Genomic DNA, 25342 nt, shown 5'->3' with positions numbered 1-25342 from the left:
ATTTAAAAACAGGCCTCCCTTAATTGGGAAAGAAAGTAGCCTAACTGGATAGAGCAGTGGGCTTAGAACCAAGGAAACCAGGCTTCAAGTCCCACATTTCACACTCCTTGGTCAAGTCCCACTTTATATTGCATTGCCTCAGGTGCCCCCGTTTTAGATTGTAAGCTCTCTGGGGAAAGGACCTATTATACCTGAATTGTAAAGCAAGTTTGCTTGAGCATTATTTGGAAAAGGGGGCTAAACATCCCCCCTAGATTTCTTACATGCAGGGCTCCACAGTATGTATATCTTTAGCTTCTTTGGGGGGAGATGTTTCCGGGGGAAGGCTTTGAATGGAATCAGGAAAATAACATGCAGATTTGTTTAAGATCTATACATACTTTTTTCTCATAAAAATTCTAGCTGCATAAAAAAACAGACATAAAAGTCTCATGGTTAAGCTTTACCAAATTTTCAAAGGGGAGGTATCTCTGGATCTGCTTTTCTTTTTTTTTTTAATTTGGTGCAAAAGCAACAGGAAAAAGTCCCCACAGGCTTTGCGCCAAACTAGTCTGAAAATTGTTTCTATAGTGTGCTCACATCAGCTGATTTCTGTCATAGGTGATGTTTAATTTCTGCCTATGGGAATAAATAATGTGTTAAAATCCTTTCCCCCCCCCCCCCCCCAAGTGTTCGCTGTTATTTACCTGTGCAGAAACTGGTTTTATTAGTGTGCAGTATCCCATTTAACAAACACAATTTATCCCTTTTAGTGCATTGGATTTTTATTATTTTTATTTATTGCACTTGTATCCCACATTTTCCCACCTATTTGCAGGCTCAATGTAGCTTACATAAACTTGTTATGGCAATGCCATTCCAGGGTAAAAGATACAATTGGTGTTACAAAGGTCAAGGATAACAAAAATACAGTTGTTGTTGCAAAAGATCAAGGATAACAAAGAGAGCTATCAGATAGTTATAGAAAGAAGAATTTCGGGGAAGGTTGGAGTGGTGAAGTATTATAGTTAAGCTATGATGGCCTTCTGTGCTATCATGCGCACTATGAAAAAATTTTTATAACCATTCACCTGGATGTGAAGGCCAGCCAGGCACCTATTTATCTATCTATATTTCTTAAACAGTCGAAATTGTGGCTTTAATTATTGTATTTATTTATTTGGATTTTGCTTACACCTTTTTTTCAGTAGTAGCTCAAGGTGAGTTATATTCGGGTATATTGGGTATTTCCCTGCCCCTGGAGGGCTTCCAATCTAAGGGCCCCGTTTACTAATCCACGCTGTAGACGCGCTATCGTTTTTAGCACGTGCTAATGCTACAGACACTAATAGGAATATATGATGTCTCTAGTGTTAGCACACCTTCGTAAACAGGGTCCTAAGTTTGTACCTGAGGCAGTAGAGGGTTAAGTGACTTGCCCAAGATCACAAGGAGCCAGTAGTGGGATTTCTCTAACCACTAGGCTTCACTGGGTAAATCGTGCCCACACTTCACCAAAACTCCACCCCTAAACACATCTACACTTGAGTCGTATGCAAGCATACACATTCTTGTCATTGCATATACTGGTGTGAGGTAACTTTTTGAGAGGCATTTTACATATATTTACAGGTGTGTATGCGTGAAAAGGCCTTTATGAAATTACTCCTTATAACAGGGTTTCTCAAGCTGATCCTGGAATACTTCCACTATGAATATGCAGGAGAGAGATTTGCACACATTGTCTCCATGGTATGCAAATCTTTGCTGCATATTCATTGTGGCTATCTAAAAACCAGACTGGCAAGACAGGTATTCTGGGATAGGCTTGAGAAATACTGCTCTCGTGTACCTTGTTTTCAAACTGTGAAGTTGGTATAAGTCCAGCAGATTTGTCCAGTCCGTAAATATTCTGTCAAGTATAAATGGTGTTTAGAGCTCTGGCCTTAGACCTTTTGACTTTTGGGGATTATGAATTTGTTTATCTGAGTTTCCTTGTGTATATACTTTATTGCTATGAATAGCTTGGTGACGCAGTCTGGACAAACCCTGTAGCTTAGTATTAGGGTTTGTTTTCACATGTTGGGTGTGCTCTGATGTTACTTTCTTGCCAGTGGTCAGGTAAATGAATAACATTGTCCTTCCACTCCTTCACTAATGACATTACTCCTCCACTCCATGATAAGCCTGGTAATTAAAGAAGCAGGCTGAGAACACAGGCTGTGAACATGTAAATCCAGGGTTCAAATCCTGCTTCGTTCACTGATGCATCTTGTGATCTTGGGCAAGTCACTTAACTCTCCATTGCTTTAGGTACAAACCTAGAGACCGATGCTCAGAACTCAGTCGGTAAGCCAACGGTGCAGAAACCATACCAGTGCTTAAAGGAATTGATATTCAAATTATATGCGCTCTGTAAAAGCAAAAGCAAGGTGGGGGGGATGTGCTTGGCGCATGCACAGCTCAGCTCCTGTGTCATGCACCTGGCAAAACCCGAAAGTGAAGCACACATTGGTGTCTGTTTTCTGTGCCTTTAATTTCAATTTTTTTTTTAACTTGGAAGGCTTATATTTAAACGCAGAAAATAGGCACCAATGCGTGCTTTCACTTTTGGGTTTGCTCTGATTCACACACATTCGTCTCTCACTACTGGCGCTTAAGGGCTTGCACGGGCTTCCTTCTGCTTCCAAAGAATCATGAGAAATCCTCTTTTCAAATACTCTAATGCCTGCTTCGAGCTGGCATTAGTTTTTCAGTGGTAAGTCTGCTTTGTTTTGTGTGCTGTTTTCTGAGCATTGAGAGGGAATAGGAAATGACCTCATTAACAACCACTTGACTACATTAGCATGCTATTTGCACGCACTTGTTTCCCACACTAGGGCCTCTGAGCATTCTGTGCTTACTAATGCGGGCGCTAGTCCGGCGCTAATCACCTCTAGCACCTGTGTTTGGTTCTGATCATTGGCCCATTAGATTTTAAGCCCTCTGGGGACAGAGAACAATGTACTGTACCTGAATGTATAATTAGCGTGTGCTACCTGGATAATGGAGAGTTATTGTAGGAACACTTACTGCCTCCTAAATAATATTAGTATATGACCTGCAATAAAATGTACAAATATATATGTCCCCCCCCCCCCCCCCCCCAAAAGCACTGTGGTAAATCTGGTGGGTTTAGCACATGGTAAAATCTCGAATTACCATGCATTAAGCCCAGACTTTACTGTGTTTTATTAAAAGGGTCCCCTAGGCTCCTAATTAGGTTCCTACTTTGTGACCTATACATTTAGGAGCTCAGCTTTTTTTGAATATTGGAACTGGTGTTGATGATTTGAATTTGGTAATAACCTACATAGATATAAACAAATGGGGGCTTTTTAAAAAAAAAATAAATACTATTGACGCTGTTACATGTGCAGATGATAATTGGAGCAATTGGCACTCTTTCCTGTGCCTCCTTATTGATTTTCTTTATTTTGTTGCTGAGGCACAATGCTGAATGTGGAGTCTGTTTGCTTTCTAGAGTTTGGTAGTGCAGTTTGAAAGTAGTGGGCAGGCAGGGAGGCAAAGACTATGAGTGATGCATAACAATGATGTGTGAACTTTCCTCCTGGATTAACACTGCTCATCCACAAGTCATTCCAAGGTTACAGCCTTCCCAGTCCCTCTGTGATGCTTAGGGCTTCTATTCTTGTAGAAATTCAGGTATTTTCTAAGGGGCCCTTTTTCTAAGCAGCAATAGGGCTAATGTGTGGTAATTCCAAAGTTGGCGCATGCTGGTTCTCGTGGTAGAGAATAGTTTTCTATTGTCTACCATTGGGGGGGCATTCCCGCACACGTGCGTTGAATGATTACCACTCGAGTAGCGTGTGGGCCCCCTTACCACTAGGTCAAAGGCTGGCAATAAGGGCTCAGGCAGTAGATAGCCGTGTGCTACCTTTCATTTTAGCTTACAGCCATGTACTGCCCCATTGAAAAATTACTTTTTTCCCAGCTGTGGTAACAAAAATGGCCGAGTGCGTGCCAAAAACACACGCCCACACTACCACAGGCCTCTTTATACCGTGGCTTAGTAAAAGGACCCCTTAGTCATCGGGGGTCCTTTTCAGGATCTAGAAAATTTTCCTGTTTTTCAGAGAAGGTACATTGGTTTGTACTTTTTTTCCAGTTGAATCAAAAACATACATTTGTGCAACTGACTGCGTTCTACAGGAGTCACTGTATTTTTGGTGGGTAATTACACTTTTAACCTATAATCCGCTCCTACGGAGCTCCCTACCTTGACATTGAACTTGGACCCCTGAAGCAGGCGTTGTGCACACTGAAACACGGCCCATGTCGGGTCATATATAAATAAAAAAAACTCCTGTTGTCCCAGTCTTGAAGTCCCAGTTGTGCTTTTTTTCTGTGTGCTATTTTGTGTATACTGTTTTACCCTCTCTGGTTGCGTTATGTAATTTGAATATCAAGACATCATTTTTTCCTGTTTGGAAGTAGTTTTGTGTTGCAATTTTATATTAAAAAGCTGTACCATTTACAATGATAAAGCTAAACTGACTGAACAGCTAGAACTATATTCAGAGAGAAAACAAGTCCTCCTTGCTTTCAGGACTGTTCTCTTCTTTCATTGCTAAATTATTTGCTTTGTTGTTGTTGTTGTTTTTCCTACTTGGAGTTATACATGGAATTAAAAAAGCAAAAGTGGAAGTAGTTAATGGAAAATCAAGTGCTGGATAGAGGGGGGAGAGCCAAGTAATTATCTTTGACGATTAGGACAAAATATCATCATTTTGCTTTTGGTGATGGGTATCTCGGTTATGAAGTTCAGCCCTAGACTTTTGTTAAATAGAGGCAGAAGCAAGCACTGCTGTGAAAGAGCTATACATACTTTTCCTCCCCAAATGTTTGAGAAGGTCATTGGCGAGATCTGTTTGATTGGCAGTTTTGGTTAGCACTGTGTTGGGCGTGTAGATACTGTCTTTTTGTGTGTAGTAATTAGATGGCTGTGTTTTGGTAATGTAAGCTTTTGTAGTTGCACTTAAAAATGAAATTATATAGCTTTCAGCAAAACGTATGTGCTGCATGGTCTCCGTGAACAACGTACGCTGATTCTTGGAGATTGGGATGAGTTTGCATGTGTGTGCCATTGCGTCCTCTCTGACGGAAAGCATGAATTTTAATTTAATCATGTGTCTTTTTCCATTCCCCCAACAGCTGGCTTGCCTTTGGGAGTTCTAAACTTGGCCAAAATAAAGCCGTATCAGAGAGGCTTTTTCTGTAATGACGACAGCATCAAGTATCCATTCCATGACAGTACCGTCACATCCACTGTTCTGTACACTGTGGGGTTGACCCTTCCTATTTCCTCTGTAAGTAGTTAACTAGGTAGTAGAAGAAGGGTTTGGGAGAGGACCTAGAATTCATCCAGGTTGTCATGGCTTGGAATGAACTGGACAAACACCAAAACAAAACAAACTCATAATTGTCAGGTTTTGAAACAATTTCTGATTTTATTTTTTTTTTCTCCTACATTTTGGATTCCAAATGCAGTTTGACTTGCTTTTCTTGAGGATACATGTTTTACTTCTTGATATTACTAAAGACTTAAGAAAATATTGCAATGTTCATTGTCGCATTTTTTTTTGAATCATGCTTGTTTTGCATTCAGCTTAAAAACATTACATAAGCATTGCCATACTGGGACAGACCGAAGGTCCAGAAAGCCCAGTATCCTGTTTCCAACAGTGGATCACAAGTACCTGGCAAGATCCCACAACAGTAGAACAGATTTTATGCTGCTTATCCTAGAAATAAGCAATGGATTTTCCCAAGTCCATTAATGACTTATGAACGATTCTATTAGGAAATTAACCTAACCTTTTTTGAACCCTAGTAAGCTAATTGCTTTTACCACATTTTCTGGCAACAAATTCTAGTGTTTAATTACATGTTGAGTGAAGAAATATTTTCTCCGGTTTGTTTTAAATTTACTACTTAGTAGCTTTATTGCGTGCCTCCTAGTGCTAGTATCTTTGGAAAGAGTAACCAAGTGATTCATGTCTACCCATTTCACTTCACTCAGTATTTTATATACCTCCATCATATCTCATTTAGCCTTGTCTTCTTTAATCTGAAGAGCATTAGCTGCTTTAACCTTTCCTCATAGGGAAATCGTTGCATCCCCTTTATTGTTTTCGTCGCCCTTCTCTGTATCTTTTTGATTCTGTGTTAACTTTCTTGAGATGCGATGACCAGAATTGCACACAGTATCCAAAGTGCGGTTGCACTATGGATCGATACAAAGGCACTATAACCAAGAGCATCCTGTCAAAGCTGGTAATATTCCTACCTTAGAACAAGAAGAAGGTGAAAAATTCTTGGATCTCTGTTTCACCTTCTCTTTCTTGTAATGAAGGTTTGTTCTTTACATGTTCTGAGAGGTTCACTTTTTCCTTTACAACAGAATAAAGAACCTATGTCTTAAAGAATCTCAAGTCCTCACTACATGGCCTATTGCATGAACAATAACTTCACATGTGGCAAACTGTATCTTTCAAACACAACTTTTTAGAGAGAGACTGAATAGTAAAGTTTAAGCAACTCCATGCTTTAACACAGTATAGCTGTCTCATACTTCTACAGTAGCTGAGTCGGCAATGAAAGTGAAAAAATGCAAAGAATTTCCCAACATGTTATCTGCAAGGACTGTGGCACATTGGTTCTTCATTTTCAGTTTATCCTAACAGACCTCAGATGTAGTCTCACCTACCTCAAAATCACACTGTTCTGTTTCACAAAGAAGTATTACTTCTCTTGCAGGCTTAGGAAAGGAACTGGAGGTTCCATTTCAGCTGTTTCCTCATTCTCCAGAAGACTGGAAAATTGTTTTAGCTTGGATTTCAGAGAGCTCAGCCTGTTAAGAGAAGTTCATAATAAACACTCTCCCCAGGGACTGGTCACTGGAGTTCATTTCTTGCCTTAAAATAAGAGTGCCATTAGTATACCCAACCTCTGTTGGAGTTTATCCATCAACTTCACTTCAGACCATGTTACATTAGTGGATGTCCAAAATTAAGCTGATGACGAGTATCCATGGAACATTGTTGCATGTTGGTGAAGTTAGCAGCCACGTGAAATGGAGGAACAAAAAAATCCCTACAAGAGTAGCAGAACCAGTCGAAGAGTAGGGTACAAAAGGAGGCACTTCCAAGAACGCAAGGAAAAGTAAATAAGTCTTGCACACAGTGTTTATTTCAAATACAACTAAAGACTTGACACAGCACCGTGTTTCAGTGCTAAAGCGCCTGCCCCAGGAGTCTAAAAAATACAGATAAAATAACACAATGCCTAAGAAATTCAATAGATAAAAATTCCCTAAAAACATAAGCATATAAAAAAGGACCATGTAAATGAACACTAGGTAAAGTTACATAAAACATAAGCTAAACATATCATAAAAGCATATATTGAAAGAAAACATAAAAGCATAAAAAGTATAATAGAAACATGAAAAACACCATATGAATTAACACATAGGCAAATATGCCAAAACCAAAAATTGCATAAGGGGCCAAAATGATTAGGATAAACAGACATTGATTAAAAAAATTACACAAAATTATTCTATCTATGATGTTGCGATACAAAATACAGTTGTCTGGTGCACAGGTAAAGATGGAAAAGTGTATCATTAATTGTTACAATGCATAAACTTGCAGGATTAAACACTGCAGCACAGCTAAATGATTCTATATTTGCAGTACTAAAATATGGATGATATGGCAATGTGCTGTCAGGGATATTCAAATTCATAAAAAGATTAAATAGTAAAATGCATGAATGTGCAGGCATTAATGCTGCCTGGTACAAAGATTAGAACGCAGTCAAAAGGTCCCCCATTTGGATGTGGATACATGGATACGTTGCTAACATATTAGTAATGCGGAAATGCAATCATGGGGATGTAGTTTAAGCTAAATGAATGGACAAAATTAAAAAACGGTGGCACTGACCTGTCAATGAGATGTATATTGGATGTAAAGACTATGTGAATGTGATATTGTGAAAAATAAAACAGCAGAATTAGGAAAAATGGAGAAAGAACTGAAAAAGAAATTGGTGAGAAATCAGACAATAAAGGAACATGCAGCAATGTAGAAGTGGTATGCATACAAAATCTTCTGGACCGAGGGACTTGCGGTATGTTAAAAATCAGAGCACCTTTGGCATGTGCTACAGAAGTCGGTATGTAAAATTGGAGTGCCTCAAACGTGCACAGCAGTGTGTAAAAAGCTGGTGAAAGTTACAGCGGAAAAACATGGACTACAGGATGAAAAAAGGGCCAAATACAAAGTGAAGCGTGAATACCAATTGAAGCTAGTAAGAATGGTGCGAATGTGAAGGTTGTAAATGTGGAGATACAACTGGGAATACAAGCGGGACAGATGAAAGAACTCAATTCCTCCTGTGAGAAGGAAACTTAAAATGCTCTTGCTCCAGTTTTTCGCCGATGTGCATGTGCGCTCAAAGAATGAGCCGAACGGTATCGAAAGATATTGAGTGTGAACTAGTACTTTAAGAAAGCGTCAGACCCACATTAAAAGGTATGCTCTGCGTATATAATGTAGATTAAAATGGAAAAAGGGCAAAAATTAAAATATAACTATATCCTGGAAAAAGTCAGTGATAACAGAAATATCACCCATAAAAAAATTTGCCATTGGTCTGCTAAAATTGATTATAAATAAGGTCAAACTGAAATAAAACTACTATATAGGAATTCTGGATAGAAGGTAGTAATAATAGAATAATGTTCTATGTTCAAAAGTGTTATTATAAAAGTGGAAAACATGTTTATAAATTCAAAGGTAAATGCCTATGTAATCTCTGGGGCATGTAGTAGCACATGCCATCAATAATTTGTGAAGGCTCTATAATATAGGTATATAATATGGAAAATCAATTCTAAAGAAATTCTTCAGTATAAAGGGGAGAAGTCATAAAAAGTTACTTCATTAAATGCAGATAGGTGTGACTTTTTCTAAACCTAAATGAAAGGTCTGTAATCTATGTCTAGATTTGAGCCTGAAGGAGCCAACGTTTGGAGTTGAAAAATAAGTTTCTGTTTTTCACTGCGTAACATTTGGCTAGTAGTCTTTCCCACCAATTACCTTTCAAGATCTTAAAAACAAAAAATGACCAACCGATATCCAATGTGTAACCAATGGTGTGGATTCTGTATTTCTGTTAATACAACTTTGGTGTTCTGTTATTCGGGTCTTAATTAATCTCTTCTTCTTTCCTATGTATAGGGGTAGACATGGGCATTGAATAATATAGATGACATTAGCAGTGTTAGTCAGATGTATGGAAAAGTGTGTAGTCTCGTCCGGAGCTCAGATTCCTAAAGGAAGGAAGTTCAAGTGCGAATATGCACAAGCTACATGAGCCACACTTGCGGTATCCCAAATGGATCTGTTCTTGGGATTCAGATGGACGATCAGGAAGACAAGAAGGGATGAGCATTTCTTTCAAATTTCTCTCTTGGGAGTAGGCAATGATGAGGCATTTGTCCTTAAAGTAGTCGTCCTTCTAAAAGATGCCAGTGACCTCTAACTGAACGTTGCCTTTTAATAGCCAGAAGGGAAAACTTGAGAGTTCATAAGATGTCAGGACTTGCCTTGGTTTTGTTTTTGTTGAGTAACACTTCTTGGTCTTTTGCCTTAATGTATCTTCCTTGATATGTTGCATTGGAAACCCTCAGTTCTCTGTGTCATGAAACTTGCCTTTTTTAGTAAAGTCCTCAAAATTGGAATATATTCTTTTCACTTGTAAGAATTAACACAAGGGGTAGATTCTTTTTAAAATTTTGGTGAAGGCATTACAATCCATAGATTTTCTGCAAAGGGATATGGTGAAATGATATGTATAGATGTGTCCCCTCTCCCAAATCAGAAACATTGAGATTGAAGTTGAATTTCTGCATTACTAATATTTTATTAATGCATACGTGTTTCCACATTCAAATGGGGACCTTTCGACCTGTGTTTTAATCTTTGTGCCAGGCAACGTTTAATGCCTGCATATTCGTGCATTTTACTATTTAATCTTTTTTGTGAATTTGGATAATATTCCTGATAGCACATTGCCATATCATCCATATTTTAGTACGCCAAATATGAGATCATTTAGCTGTGCTTTTGTCTTTGCACTGTGTGGTAGTGTTTAATCCTGCATGTTTACGCATTTTAGTAATTAATGATCTGTGAAATATATTTTTTGTCTTCACTCCAGATGATTGTATTTTGTATCACAATATCATAGAAGAATTTTGTGTGGTTTCTTAATGTCTGTTTATCCTAATCATTGAGCCCTTTATGCAATTTTTGCTTTTGCCGTATTTGCCTATAATGTGTTAATTCATATGGGGGCTCTTTTACAAAGGCATGTTAGGCTCTATGTGCATGCAGCATGTGCCAAAATGAGACTACCACCAGACTACCGCATTCCTCTGCCGGTAATTTCAGATTTGCCACATGCCTATAATGCCTGGATGATTCTATTTATTTATTTCCTCACATGCGTTTCCAGCGGTAATTGGCAGCACGTGAGCCCTTACCGCTAGATCAATGGGATGGTGTTAAGGGCTCAGGCCGGTTTTAAAAGTGTGTGCTGGTTTGTTTTACTGCAAGCCCTTTTCCTGTCCCATTAAAAACAAAAAAAAAAACCTTTTTTTTTTTTTTGCAGGTGCATGCCCAAAACGCACACCTACAATACCGCAGGCCACTTTTTACCGCGGGTTAGTCAAAGGACCCCATGGTGTTCTTCATGTTTCTCTTATACTGTTTTTTATAATTTGTATGTTTTCTTTTAGTATATGCTTTTATGATATGTTTATTTCATGTTTATTTTATGTAACTTTACCTGGTGTTCATTTACATGGTCCTTTTTTACATGCTTATGTTTTTATGGAATTTTTATCTATTGACATTGTGTTATTTTATCTGTATTTTTTTAGACTCTTGAGGCAGGTGCTTTAGTGCCTTGTGCAGTCTTTGGTTGCCAGTTGGATAGTATCCTGTATCCAGATCAGTTATGAGCAAACTGGAATCCTTCTAGCCCCTTGGTCTTCACCCTCAATCCTCGAGAGCTGCCAATGTTTCAGGTTTTCAAGATAACCCTAATGAATATGAATAAGAGAAATTTACACACAGTGGAGATAGTTGGCATGCTAATCTCATCATGCATGTTCATTAGTGACAGCCTGCAAACTGACCCCTGAGGACTGGGAGTTGAAGACCAAGGCTGTAGTCCAGGGCTGCTCAGTTCCAGTCCTCGAGGTCCACAGGCAAGCCTGGTTTTCAGGATATCCCCAATGAATATGCATGAGAGAGCTTTGCATACCAAGGAGGCCATGCATGTAAATCTCTGTCATGTTCATTGTGGATATCCTGAAAACCTGGCCTGCCACTGGACCTCGAGGAGTGGAATTGAGTATCACTGCTGCAATCAGTAGTCGGACCTCTTCAAATTGGAGTCATTGCAACTACTGTAGCTCTTCAGAAATCTGTTTCACTGGGTAGCATCATCAAAACAACTAGTTGGTCTTCGCTTTATACCTTTGCTTAGCAATATTGCTATGGACCAGTCCTTAGACAGTGCATTTGTTGTACCAGTACTAACAGACCTGTTTTTGTGATCTGTGCAACTCATTTCATCTAATCTGGTTGCTCATCAACAATGGACAAGTTATTTATAAAGCTGAGTGGCCCTGAATATGGAATTCTGTAGAGAGTTACTCTATACAATTCTCTGCCCTGAGCTTCGGCATTACTTACTTGCATACTTAATTTACATCCTGCTTGTCCATGGAGAAAACAGAGTTGCTGACCTGTAACAGGTGTTCTGCATAGACAGCAGAATTAATCGGGCATATACAGTTTCTCCTACCTCCCCTAGAGCTGTGTAACTCTTTGAGGGAGCTGAGGCGATAACTGCACACGAGAGGCTGTCAGGCTCAGAATTTTAAATATGTAGTAATTTCTCAGCTCAGGAGGGTTATTCTCTCCTGTCATCATCCACTGTATACTTGATTAATCATGTTACAGATAAGCAACTTTGTTTTCTACATATTGAAATGGAGTAACACAGTAACCACAATACTTTGCCCAAGATTGCAGAGGCAGCCGCAGAAATGTATAAGGGGAGTAGCATAACAAAAAAAAAAAAACAACCCAAAAGGATGTCTAACAGCAGTACATTAAAATATAGGAGGGGAGTGCACCCTTGCCAGATGATTTACTTTTTATAATAAATCAAATTCAGTCCCCAGATTAGATTCTCTGCTTCCATTGGGACTGAAGGTACTGCAGAGGTCGTGTTATACTGCTTCTGGGGACTGTGAGTTCAGTCACTGTGCAAAAGTAATACCTAATGGCTAGAATTGAGGCCCACAATTTCAGGAGTGAAGGAGTAATTTAACGGTTACAGCAGCAGACTAAGAACAAGGGAAACCTGTAGCTCCTTGTGATCTTGTATAAATCTCTTAACACTCTATTGCTCAGCTATAAATTTACATTCAGGTACAGTAGGTATTTCCCTGTCCCCTGAGGGCTTACAATTATAAGTTGTCTTGAGCTACAATTGAAGAAGGCATAAGCTAAATCCAGATCCTTTTCCTTCCCTTCTGGAAGGTGCTTTGTTGTGTGGTCGCCCAGCTGAGAATTTCAGGGAAAGAATGCCCAGCTAGTTGTGAATGAAGCAAAGTTCCAGATCCTTCAGCCATTCCAATTGAGTTGGAAGCTGTGGAGCAAGAACAAACTGCTGGGGGGGGGGGGGGGGGGGGGGGTGGAATGTGGGAACCCTAAAGTTGGCTCAGTATAGCTGCTCTTTAAAATTTCCCTGCAGTTTCCATTCTTCTTTCTTAATGGTGTACCTGTTTTGGTGTGTTTCACAGTGGCCCACAAACAGGGTGGTATTTTTCATATTCCTTAAATATAGCCTCCTTGTTTCTTATCAAATAAACAAAATTGTTTGTGGGTACCAATAACATAGGAAAATATGGGGAGGGAGGTTCTGGAAGCCAAATTTAGGGGTCATTTTACAAAGGTGAGCTGAAAAATGGCTTATGGTAGTGTAGGCGTGGGTTTTGAGCACGCGCTGATCCATTGCCGAAAATGGACGTGCAGCAAAATGAAAATTATCCCGTGTCCATTTTGGGTCTGAGACCTTACTGCCAGCCATTGACCTAGCGGTAAAGACTCGCGCAGTAACCGGCCAGTAATGACCTATGTGCGCCAAATGCCACTTGGCGGACATCTGTTACGCGTTCCCAAAAATACAAAATATTTTTCAGACGCCCGTATCGGTCACACGCCAAAAATGAAATTATGATAAGAGCCACGTGGTAGTTGGGAAGAAAATCAATGTTGGCGCCCGTAAACGCTTAACATGGCTTAGTAAAATTACCCCTTAGGCTCTTAGGTGCTCCCCATTCCATCGTACGACCCAAGAGATAGGTAGAGCTCCAGAGTCTCAATGCTGGTGGATGAGGCGATGCGTCCAGAGAGGAGGATTTTATATTTGTTAGGAACTGGGCAACATTCTGGGGATGGGAGAGCCAATTCCGGAAAGATAAACTCCACCTTAACCAGGGTACAGCCAGGCTGCTGGCATCAACATTTAAAAAGGAGAGCAGCTTTTAAACTAGAAACTGGGGAAAGACTGACAGTCACTCAAAAGTGTATGGTTCAGAACAAGGTATCTTTAAAAGATATCACCAGGGAAAATAGGGCACCCCAATGGCAAGGTTGCAGTAGAGACCATAGTAGACCAGGAGGTGTGTTTTCAAAGCACTTAGACTCAAAAAAGTTCCATAGTAACCTATAGAACTTTGTAAGTCTAAGTGCTTTGAAAATGAGCCCCCATGAGGCATATTTTCAAAGCACTTTGGGAGGCTAAGTTCCATAGGTTTCTATGGAACTTTGGGAGGCTAAGTGCTTTGAAAATGAGCCTCTTTGTGTCTTTAAATAGAGAGCAGACAGATTTTCATCTATGCAGATGACGTCACAATCTACATTCCCTTCAGTCATGACTTGACAGAAATAACCAATGAAATCAATGACGGCCTGAACATCATGAACTCCTGGGCAAATTCATTCCAACTGAACACTGAAAAAACACACTGCCTCATCCTGTCATCTCAACATAACAAGTACAAACCCACAACCATAAACACAGTAGAACACACCCTCCCTACCTCAGACAGCCTAAAAATACTCGGTGTCACAATTGACCGCAACCTTACCCTTGAGAGCCAAGTAAACTCCGTAATAAAGAAAATGTTCTATTCAGTGTGGAAACTTAAACGAATAAAACCTTTCTTCCCGAGGGAAATCTTTCGAAACCTAATACAATCAATGGTCCTAAGCCATGCAGATTACTGCAACGCAATCTATGCGGGATGTAAAGAACAACTCGCAAAAAAAAACTCCAGACCGCCCAAAACACAGCTGCCAGGCTGATATTTGGTAAATTTCGAAAGTGCCAAACCCCTCCGAAAAAATCTGCATTGGCTCCCAATCAAAGAACGTATTATCTTCAAAATCTGCACCTTTGTCCATAAAATTATCTACGGCGTAGTCCCAAGACACATGACAGATCTCATAGATCTACCAACCAGAAACAGAATCGGATCATCACGATCATACCTAAACTTACATTACCCAAACTGCAAAGGACTTAAATACAAAACAACTTACGCATCCAGCTTCTCCTACGTAAGAGCACAACTATGGAATGGACTCCCAAAAGCTGTAAAAACAATCCATGACCATCTAAACTTCAGGAAATCACTAAAAACCAACCTCTTCAAAAAGGCTTACCCCACTGATCCAGCGTAAATCCCCACACCCAGCAACACAGCACAACCAATGATCGTACTGGATAATAGACCATTTTCATTCCCTTCGACCTTCACGGTGCCTAACACACACCTACCTCATTCGACCACAATACAATCTTGTATTTGTTATCAAACGAATGGTGAATGCCTTTACGGTACTATGCAAGCCACATTGAGCCTGCAAGTAGGTGAGAAAATGTGGGGTACAAATGTAAAAGATAAATAAAATGAATAAATTTAAAGACTGCAAATTATCACTGCCAACTGCAGAGCAAGTTGTAAATAGGAACAACAAGCATTGTTTGAAGTGTCTTTATGCAGATTCCAGAAACCTAAGAAATAAGATGGGAGAGTTAGAATATATTGCACTAAATGAAAATAGGCATATCTGTGACCTGGTGGAAGGAAGATAACTAATTGGACACTGTAATACCAGGGTTCAAATTATATCACAGTGATAGGATAGATCGAACTGGTGGAGGGGTGGCATTATACATTAAGGAAGGCCTTGAATAGAGTAAAAATGTTGCAGGACACAAAACACATCTTGGAATCCCTATGGAAATTCTTTGTATACAGGGGAAAAGGATAGTGATAGGAGTGTACTACAGTCCACCTGGCCAGGATAAACAGACAGATGCAGAAATGTTATCATAAATTAGAGAGGTGAACAAACTGGGGAACAGAATAATAGTGGGTGATTTCAATTGCCCCGATATTGACTGGGTAAATGTAACATCAGGGCATGCTAGAGGTAAAATTCCTTGATGAAATGAAGGACTGCTTTATGGGGCAGCTGGTTCAGGAACCAACAAGAGGGGGAACAATTCTAGACTTAGTCCTTAGTGGATCGCATGATCTGGTGCAGGAGGTAATGGTGCTGGGGCTTCTTGATAACAATGATGATAACATGATCAGATTTGAAATGTACACAGGAAATCCATTACGCTAGCATTTATCTTTCTGAAAGGAGACTATGATAAAATAAGGAGAATAGTAAACAAAACAAACAAACTTAGAGGAGCAGCTGCAAAGATCACAAACTTATGTCTATGTATTAAAAAAGGAGGAAGGAAGGCCTAACAATAGCCGGTATGGTTAAAAAGTAAGATGAGGGAAGCTATTAGAAGTAAAAGAAAATCCATGAGAAAATAGAAGAAGGATCTGACTGAAAATAATAGGAAACAGCATAAGGAATGGCAAGTCAAATGCAAAGCACTGATAAGGCGAGAGAGACTTTGAAAAGAAGATTGCGTTGGAGGCAAAAATACATAGTAAAACCTTTTCAGGTATATTAGAAACAAGAAGCCAGTAAAAGAATCAATTGGACCGCTAGATGACCGAGGGGTAAAAGGGGCAGTCAGGGAGGATGGCAATAGCGGAGAGATTAAATGAATTCTTAAAGTGGGAGTGATACTAGTGCTAGAAACTAGATGAGTCAGAGAAATTGAAACTAATCTCTGTAAACCTGGAAGATGTAATGGGTCAATTTGACAAATTGAAGAGTAGAAAATCACGTGGACAAGAGTACTATCCTAGAGTACTGATAGAATTGAAAAAAGGACTTTCAGAGCTATTGTTAGTAAAATGTAATTTATCATTAAAATCCAACATTATACTTGAAGATTGGAGGGTGGCCAATAAAATGCCATCTTTTAAAAAGGGTTACAGAGGTGATCCAGGAAATTATAGACCAATGAGTCTGATGTCAGTGCCGGGCAAAATGGTACAGACTATTATAAAGAACAAAATTATAGAGCATTATATATAACCATGGATTAATGAGACAGAGGCATATTTTCAAAGCACTTAAGTTCCATAGTAACCTTTGAAAATGAGCCTCAAAGCCAACATGGATTTAGTTAAGGGACATCTTACTACATTTCTTTGAAGGGGTGAATAAACGTGGATAAAGGAGAGTTTGTCAATAGTGTGTATCTGTATTTTCAAAAGGCATTTGACAAAGTACCTCATAAGACTCCTGAGGAAATTAGAACGTCATGGGATAGGAGGCAATGTCCTATTATGGATTAAAAACTGGTTAAAAGAAAACAAGAGTAGGGTTAAATGGTCAGTATTCTCAGTGTAGAAGGGTAGATAATGGGGTTCCTCAGGGTTCTGTGTTGAGTCCACTGCTTTTTAACATATCTAGAAATGGAAATAACTAGTGAGGTAATTAAACTTGCTGATGACACAAAGGTATTCAAAGTAGTTGAATTGCAAGAGGATTGTGAAAAATTGCAAGAGGATCTTATGAGACTGAGAGACTGGGTATCCGAGAGACTGGGTATCCAAATGGCACATGATGTTTAATGTGAGCAAGTGCAAAATGATGCACATGGGAAAGAGGAACCCAAACTATAGCTACGTGTTGCAAGGTTTCACATTAGGAGTCACCGACCAGGAAAAGTATCTAGGTGTCATCATTGATGAAACGTTGAAACCCCCTGCTCAGCGTGCAGCAGTGGCTAAGAAAGCAAATAGAATATTAGGAATTATTAGGAAATGAATGGAAAACAAAACTGAGAATGTTATAGTGCCTTTGTATCACTCCATGGTGCTACTGCACCTCAAATTTTGTTTGCAGTTCTGGTAATGCATCTGAAAAAAGATATAGTGGAACTAGAAAAGGTACAGAAAAGGGCAATGAAAATAATAAAGGAGATGGGACGACTTCTCTATGGGGAAAGGTTAAATCAGCTAGGGCTCTTCAGTTTGGAGAACAGATGGCTGAGGGGGAGATATGGTAGAGATCTCTAAAATATTGAGTGGAGTGGAATGGGTAGACGTGAATCTCTTGTTTACTGTTTCCAAAAATACCAGGATTAGGGGGCACACAACGGAGCTACTAAGTAGTAAATTTAAACAAACCAGAGAAAATATATATTTACTCAATGTGTAATTTAAGTTCTAGAATTCGTTTCCAGAGAATGTGATAAAAGAAGTTAACTGAGCAGGATTTAAAAAAAGGTTTGGATAATTTCCTAAAAGAAAAGTAAGTCATCATTAAGATGGACTTGGAAAAATCCACTGCTTATTTCTAGGATAAGCAGCATAAAATCTGTTTTACTGTTTTGGGATCTTGCCAGGTACTTGTGATCTGGATTGGCCACTGTTGGAACCAAAAAGTAACTGAACATGAGTCCCACGGGGACAATAGTAGTACAGAAAAGAGTGGGGAACGGAGGAAGGCTGGACAAACCACAGGATCAATTAGATAAAAAATTTATTGCTGTGATATGTATAAAACAGTACATGATAACATAAAATCAATATTTTTGGCCACTGTTGGAAACAGGATACTGAGCTTGAAGGACCTTCGGTCTATCCCCAGTATGGCAATGCTTATGATCTTACGAGCATTGGTTTCAGGTTTCTTTTTGATGTTCTACAGCTAAACTGTGGTGACCAGTTAGGTTGATCTGGATGTAGAATGGTATTTTTTTCCCTATGTGTTCAAGAAGTAAATTGAATAAGTGAAACCCTCCAGAGTCTCTGTGTGCAGGTTGGAGACTTCAGAAATCCTAGTGAAACACATGGAGCAATATGTCTTGCAGAGCTGTACAGTTTTCAAGGGAAGTAGGAGTTTGCAGTGTTCCAGATTAAATGACTTCATTATTAATGATTACAATCACCTTTAGGCTAAATCTGGTAAAATTGTAGATATAAACTGACCAAGAACATCGTTAGTGTTTTATTAGGGTATCAACTTTTCCAACTAGGATTTGCAGATGTTTTTTTTAACACCATGATGATTTATGTGGCTACTAAAGGGTACATGATGGTCTGGAATCGTACATCCTAGATGGCCCTTTTTATTAAGGCTTGATTGTTGGTCTTATGCTGTAATACCTTGAAGGCTATTTTTATGTTAAGGACAAGTTATCTGGCACTACTGAGTGTATGTAAATGCATTAGGCTATAAAGATCTCCTTTTGCCCCATGGTGTCTGAACTGACAGGATTCAGCCTGTTGACAATTTATTTGTTTGACCCTTGAACCACTTTAGCACACAATCATAGTAGTTAAGCGATTGTTTCAAATTGTACTCTACTGTCAAGAAAGACTGGTGTATAAGCAGAGCTGGCAGTACATCCTAATTTTTGGATTACCTTGATTTGTATCTGCCATTTTCAGGGCACAGCCCGTAGAAGTCTGCCCAGCACTAGCCCCGCCTACCACCACCGGTTCTGCCACCCAATCTTTGCTAAGCTTCTGAGGATCCATTCCTTCTGAACAGGATTCCTTTATGTTTATCCCACGCTTGTTTGAATTCCGTTACCGTTTTCATCTCCGCCACCTCGGGAGGGCATTCCAAGTATCCACCACTCTCTCCATGAAAAAATACTTCCTGACATTTTTCTTGAGTGTGCCCGTTCAATCTCATTTCATGTCCTCTAGTTCTACCGCCTTCCCATCTCCGGAAAAGGTTCGCTTGCGGATTAATACCTTTCAAATATTTGAACGTCTGTATCATATCACCCCTGTTTCTCCTTTCCTCCAGGGTATACATGTTCAGGTCAGCAAGTCTTTCCTCATACATCTTGTAACGCAAATCCCATACCATTCTCGTAGCTTTTCTTTGCACCGCTTCAATTCTTTTTACATCCTTAGCAAGATACGGCCTCCAAAACTGAACACAATACTCCAGGTGGGGCCTCACCAACGACTTATACAGGGGCATTAAAACCTCTTTTCTTCTGCTGGTCTACAGGACTCTACAGGACTGCAGTGAGAACCTGTAGGAACAGCACCTAACTTTAAGTGTAGTAGGTTAAAATCCTTGTACACTCATCAAAAATACCCATGGCCAGCAGCAGAATAAAATGTTTAGTTTCTCTGGATTTCTGGATGCAACCATGTCAAATTCCCTGAAATGATCTAATCTTTATGGGTCTGCTTGTTTCATGCTATGACATCAGGTGGCATTGCTCAGGCATCACAAGCCCAGCAGTTCCCATTCTCTGTGAGGTAGTCTGTAGTTACTATTCCCGATATGGCTACTTGAGGGTACTCAAGATGCTATATGGAATAATTTTAATAATTTTTGTATGTGTAAGTTTTTTCATTTGCAACTATCTAGAAAAATTTTTTTTCTCATCTCTTACCATCCTCATTTGAACCTGGTTATTTATTATTAGGATTTATTTTGAAGGAATTCACTCAAGGCGGTGTACAGTAAGAATAGATCAAACATGAGCAATAGGCAATTACAGCAGTAAAAATATTCAAGTAACAATACAAAATATGGCATGTTATACTACTTGCAATGACAACACAATATGTAATAGAACATTATAATTGGTAGTGAAGGGTAAGGCAAAGTTGTAACATATAGATGAGTAAGAAAGTAGGAAGAATTTGAAAGTAAGGTGACTGATTTGAAGAAAGTTGCAAATGAGGTAAGAGAGATGGTTAGATATTATCTCAGGCTAGGAGTGGATAAACGTGTCCCGCTGCAGTGCAGCCCGAGTCAATCCTTATGTGTGTGAGTGAGACTAACAAGTTCGTTACGTCTTCCATTAAACGCTTGGTTGAAGAGCCAAGCTTTCACTTGCTTTCTGAAGTAGAGATAGTCTTGTGTTAAGCGAAGCCTTTCAGGCAATGCATTCCAGAGTGTGGGGGCTACTCCGGAGAAGGCTCGCTTGTGGGTATCACATCGTGTAATGTCTTTTGGAGAAGGTGTAGTTAGTGAAAGTCCTTGGGAGGACCTTTGTGCCCTTGGCGGTGTGTGGAGGATCATCCTATTCATCAGGTACTCAGGGCCATTTCCTTTCAGGGCCTTGAAGATCAGACATAGAGTTTAATTTAGCCCTGTATTGTACTTGTAGCCAATGAAGTTTTTGCAAAAATGGTGTGATGTGGTCACGTCGCTTGCAACCTTCTATGAGTCTTGCTGCTGCATTCTGAATCAACTGGAGCTGGTGCAGGCCCTTTGTAGTCAGACCATTGTATAGTGCATTGCAGTAATCCAGTCTTGATATTACCATGGCATGCACAACTGAGATAAGATTTATCTTCTCGATGTAATGAGAGGCAGTGTAGCTGTCGCAAATAGTAGAAGCAGCTCTTGAAGGTTGCTTGGATTTGGGGAATTAGAGTTAGTGTTGAATCTAACTGTATTCCAAGGTTCCTGACTTGTGATTTGAGGGGGAGTTCATACTTCCCAAAAGGGATTTTGATGTCAGGTATGTATCCACTTGTGTTAGGGACCCAGAGAAGCTTGGTTTTACTTGGGTTCAGGCAAAGTTTGTTGTGTTTGTTTAGTCCATTTTTGAATTGTTGTTAGACAAGTGATCAGTTTATTCAAGGCTGTAGTTAAGTCAGTTTCAGTGGGTATGAGTAGCTGCACATCATCCGCTTAGATGTAGAACTGAGTGTCCCTTGACCGAATCAGCTCAACTAATGGCTTGAGGTAGATATTGAACAGAATAGATGACAGTATCGATCCTTGTGGTACCCCGCAGGTCAGTGTCCATGGTGGTGATGAGTTGCTGCCAACCATTATGGATTGTGGATCTGAACCAGGCAAGTACTGTACCATTGATACCTGTTTCTGCCAGTCGTGCTAGCAAGATATCATGATCCACAGTGTATAAAGCTGCTGAGAAATCTAACAGTACAAACATCGAGGCGAATCCCTTGTCTTGGTTTCAGTGAAGGGATTTCTGTGAAGGGATACGAGGACCGTTTCTGTTCCATAACCGGGTCTGAATCCAGATTGACATGGATCTAGCCAGTTACTCTTTTCTATCCATTCATTAAGTTGAACACAGACTGCTTGTTCTATGAGTTTCCCTAGAAACGGGATGTTGGATGCTGGCCTGTAACTTTCAAGTTTGTCCTGGTCAAGGTTGTTTTTCTTCAGCAGAGGGCGAACCACTGCCCTTTTTAATGCTGTTGGTAGTTGCCCATTAGAAAGTGAGGTGTTCACAATTTTTGTGGCGCCTTCTATAAGGCCCATACTTGCCTGCTGCACTATCTTTGATGTGCAGGGATCGAGGGAGCAGGTAGTTGGTCGAAGGTTTCTTAGGAGTTTGTCAAGGCTCTCCTCTGTCATTAGGGTAGAAGTGTTCCATCTGGCTCTGTTAGGAGGGGGCAGGTTTGTGCACCCCTGGTTAACTAGGTGGGATTGCCTGTAAATCCTTGTGGAGATTTTTAATATTGCAATAACAAGCCTTCTCTAGGGGCCACAAATTGCAACTCGCTCTGGAACCTAGTACTTCTTATCCGAAGTCTGGCCAGTAAGCAGGTGTATGATGGCTGAGACCCTTATCCTACTGTCCCCCAGAGGCTCCAGACCAAGTCAATCTAAGAATAAGAAGACAAACTTGGGAATGGAACGTTACAGTCTCCAGTCTGGCCACTGTAGCAAATGTTTTCAATCTCTAAGGCCAACTTTCTATTTGCCGGGTTTGTGTTTGAGATTTGCATGGTACAGCCATTAAGGATGTAGAATCACACTGACTGGTTTTGTATCCCTATCTTTCCCTTGTCCCTGTGACTGATACAATATTGCTCTTTATGCTGAGAATTTAAATATGTACTGGTGAACCAAAAAAAGATGTGCCGATGTGTTTTGATGGAGACTGTGAGTCTAGGAAATTAAATTGCTCCATGTTAATTATGACAACAGATTTGGAAGACGAACCCCACTGTATAATTAACTGCCCATAAGGATAGTCAAAATCAGCCCTTTTCTAGTAATTTTTGAGAAAACTCACAGAATTAGCAGGGTGTGAAATGAATAATTTGGTGTCATTCTTGTGCAAGAGAGTTTACCAGATGTACAAAGCTGATAGGCTGTGCCAACATGAATGCTAGTTCCTTGCCTCCCCTATTGGGTGCATTTCTGAAGATCACATGTGGGTTATAGCGTGTAGTGTATGTTTAGCATTCCAATCTGACTTTATTCTTCCTCTTTGCCCTCAGCTTAATTCTTCATCCTGTTGAAATGAGTACATTATTTGTGCAGTCAGAATTGTTTCATAGCAGAAATTTCATTTTGACTGTGCATAGTGTGAGCACTCAGATATAACTTTATTACTGTAAATGTTAGCAGTAAAATGAATAAATTGGATTTAGCTAACTTCACAGTGCTGCTAAGTTTTATTCCATAGTATTCTGTGTAACATTCTTGCACTTAAGTCTGCTGATGTAGAAAGAGCACTTTTCATCGCTAAAACAATATTCAGAACTCAAGTTCTGTGGACACTGAAAAGCTGCTCTATGTGGGTACATGCATGCACCGGATAAACTGCATTCCTATCAATGATACATTGTAACAGTTTTCCTAGAAATTGGTCACTGATTCCATTGTTTATTTCTTTCAAGTATTATTTGTAATTGGTGACAAATGCAATGTTTGCCATTTTTTTATTTCACTCCCTTCTATGCAGAGAATTGCTTAAATGTTAACATCCTAGGTGGAAGATTGATGCCTAAAGAAATGTTAGACATTTATATCTTTAGTATATTGGTACATTTTTAAATGTTGAACTTGTTCAAGTAAAAAAATGTACATCTATGCTTCCTGTTCTTTGATGGGATGGGAGAGTGCTGTGTGCAAAGCTCATGAATTTGTTCCCTTCTGGCAGGTCTGCATATGGACTACTAAAGTAAATAAAGCATAGGCAGACATCCAGGTTTCACTGTACAATTCCACGTGCATGTCCTCAGTTGGACTTTTGTAGAAGACTTTAGTCAATAGACCAAAAATAGCCATCAATTATTGCCGTCTGTGAGATGGAACCAGAATGGTCTCATGGAATGTTACTTTTTATAGCCATCCCACCTTTTCCTTAAAGCCATAAATCTGTTCTCTCGTGCAGCTTTGTGTGTATGTAAAGTACGTGGGAAACTTAGCACTTTTAAAATTAAATTTAAAAAAACCTGCACATAAGGGGAAATGTCTTACCTGATAACTTTCTTTTCTTTAGTTAGTGTCAGTGTTCTGAACCAGCGGGTGTTACCCCTTCCCACCAGCAGATGGAGGTGGATAAAACCGAATTCAGCCAGTGATATCACCAGCTGTAATCTGTGCTGCTCTCTGGAACAATCCAGTATGTATCTGCCCAAGCAGTAGTTTCTGTAACGCACCCAACCCCTTCAACCAGTACAGCTGCAATGATAAGCAAGCGAACAAAACACCACAGAGTGGCACTCACTACCTTGCATATACCAGGGAATAGCCATATCATGGTAACCCCATATGGCTGCCAGTTAGTCAGATCTTACTCTTCTTCAACTATGTTCAAGAAGGAAGAGATGGAGCATACCTAGAACCCTAGGCCACGGCTTTCCCAAGGGCGGGATTTCAGAACAGTGATGTTGACTAAAGAAAAGAAAATTATCAGGTAAGACAAAATATTTCCTTTTAGTGTCAGTTTACGCTATTCTGAACCCATGGGTTGTTCTGAAGCAAACCTAATGGACAGGGGAAGATAAGGGCCCCCCTGAAAGACCACTCTGCCAAAGTCAAAACAGACCCTGGCCAGAATATCCAACTGGTAGTGCTTAGCGAAGGAATGGAATGAACACCATGTTGCTGCCCTCCAAATCTCCTCAGGTAAAACAGCCCGGGCCTCCGCCCAAGATGTTGCCTGAGCCCTGTTCGAGTGAGCCTTCAGTCCTTGAGGCACTGGATGACCCATACCGATGTAGGTGGATTCAATAGTCATCTTAATCCACCTCTCAGTAGAAGCCTTGGAGGCCACCTGACCTTTTTGAGGGCCATGAAAGAGCACAAATAGGTGATCAGAGAGACGAAACTCATTTGTCTGCTCCAGTTACTGGAGAAGCGCCCTCTGGACGTCCAGTTTGTGGCACTTCCAGTCCACAGGAGAAGAACATCCTGCCTCGAAAGAGGACAAATACACCCCCTTATTCCATGGAATGGAGACACCACCTTTGGCAGAAAGGATGGGACCATACAGGTCCTGGCATGAATTTCCAGGACCCTCTGAGCAGAGGTGGTCGCTACCAGAAACACTGGCTTAAGCATGAGGTCTTTGATGGAAGCTGAGCGCAAGGGCTCAAATGATGCTCCTGATAATGCCCGGAGAGCCAAACTGAGGTCCCACAAAGGACGAAGCAGAGGATGCAAGTGTGCCACTCCCTTCAGGAAATGAGCCACCTCCCTATGCAAAGCCAGAGAGATGCCCTTCACCTTCCTCTGAACGCTGATTGTGGGCTTTGAATGCTCACACAACCGGTGCTCCTGCACCTTCTCCTGCTTCTCCGAGAGAAACGCCATTCCCCAGTACATGTTGAAGTGAACTCTCAGGTACTCCAGAACCTGAGATGGGCACAGATGACTCTTGGGATGATTCACAACCCACGTGGAATAGCATAATGGTTAGTGCAGTGGACTGAACCAAGAGAATTGGGTTCAATTCCTATTGCAGCTCCTTGTGACTCTGGTCAACTCACTTAACCGTCCATTGTTCCAGGTACAAAATA

At 40.2% G+C, this 25342-nt stretch overlaps 1 protein-coding gene across 2 annotated transcripts in view; it reads left to right on the top strand.

Moving 5' to 3' along the window:
• PLPP1 (phospholipid phosphatase 1) overlaps positions 1-25342 on the top strand; it is a 208083-nt gene that overhangs the window by 52237 nt on the left and 130504 nt on the right. The window contains exon 2 of one of the 2 annotated variants that reach the window (XM_030193128.1): positions 5194-5348. The exons of the other annotated variant lie outside the window; for it this stretch is intronic. Within the exon in view, the coding sequence (XP_030048988.1) occupies positions 5194-5348 (155 nt within the window). The remainder of the gene's footprint in view (positions 1-5193; positions 5349-25342) is intronic. 2 annotated transcript variants of the gene reach the window in all.

Source organism: Microcaecilia unicolor, chromosome 2 (assembly GCF_901765095.1).
Source record: "Microcaecilia unicolor chromosome 2, aMicUni1.1, whole genome shotgun sequence".
NCBI classification, from domain to species: Eukaryota; Metazoa; Chordata; class Amphibia; order Gymnophiona; family Siphonopidae; genus Microcaecilia; species Microcaecilia unicolor.
This window is presented reverse-complemented; position numbering and strand designations above follow the sequence as displayed.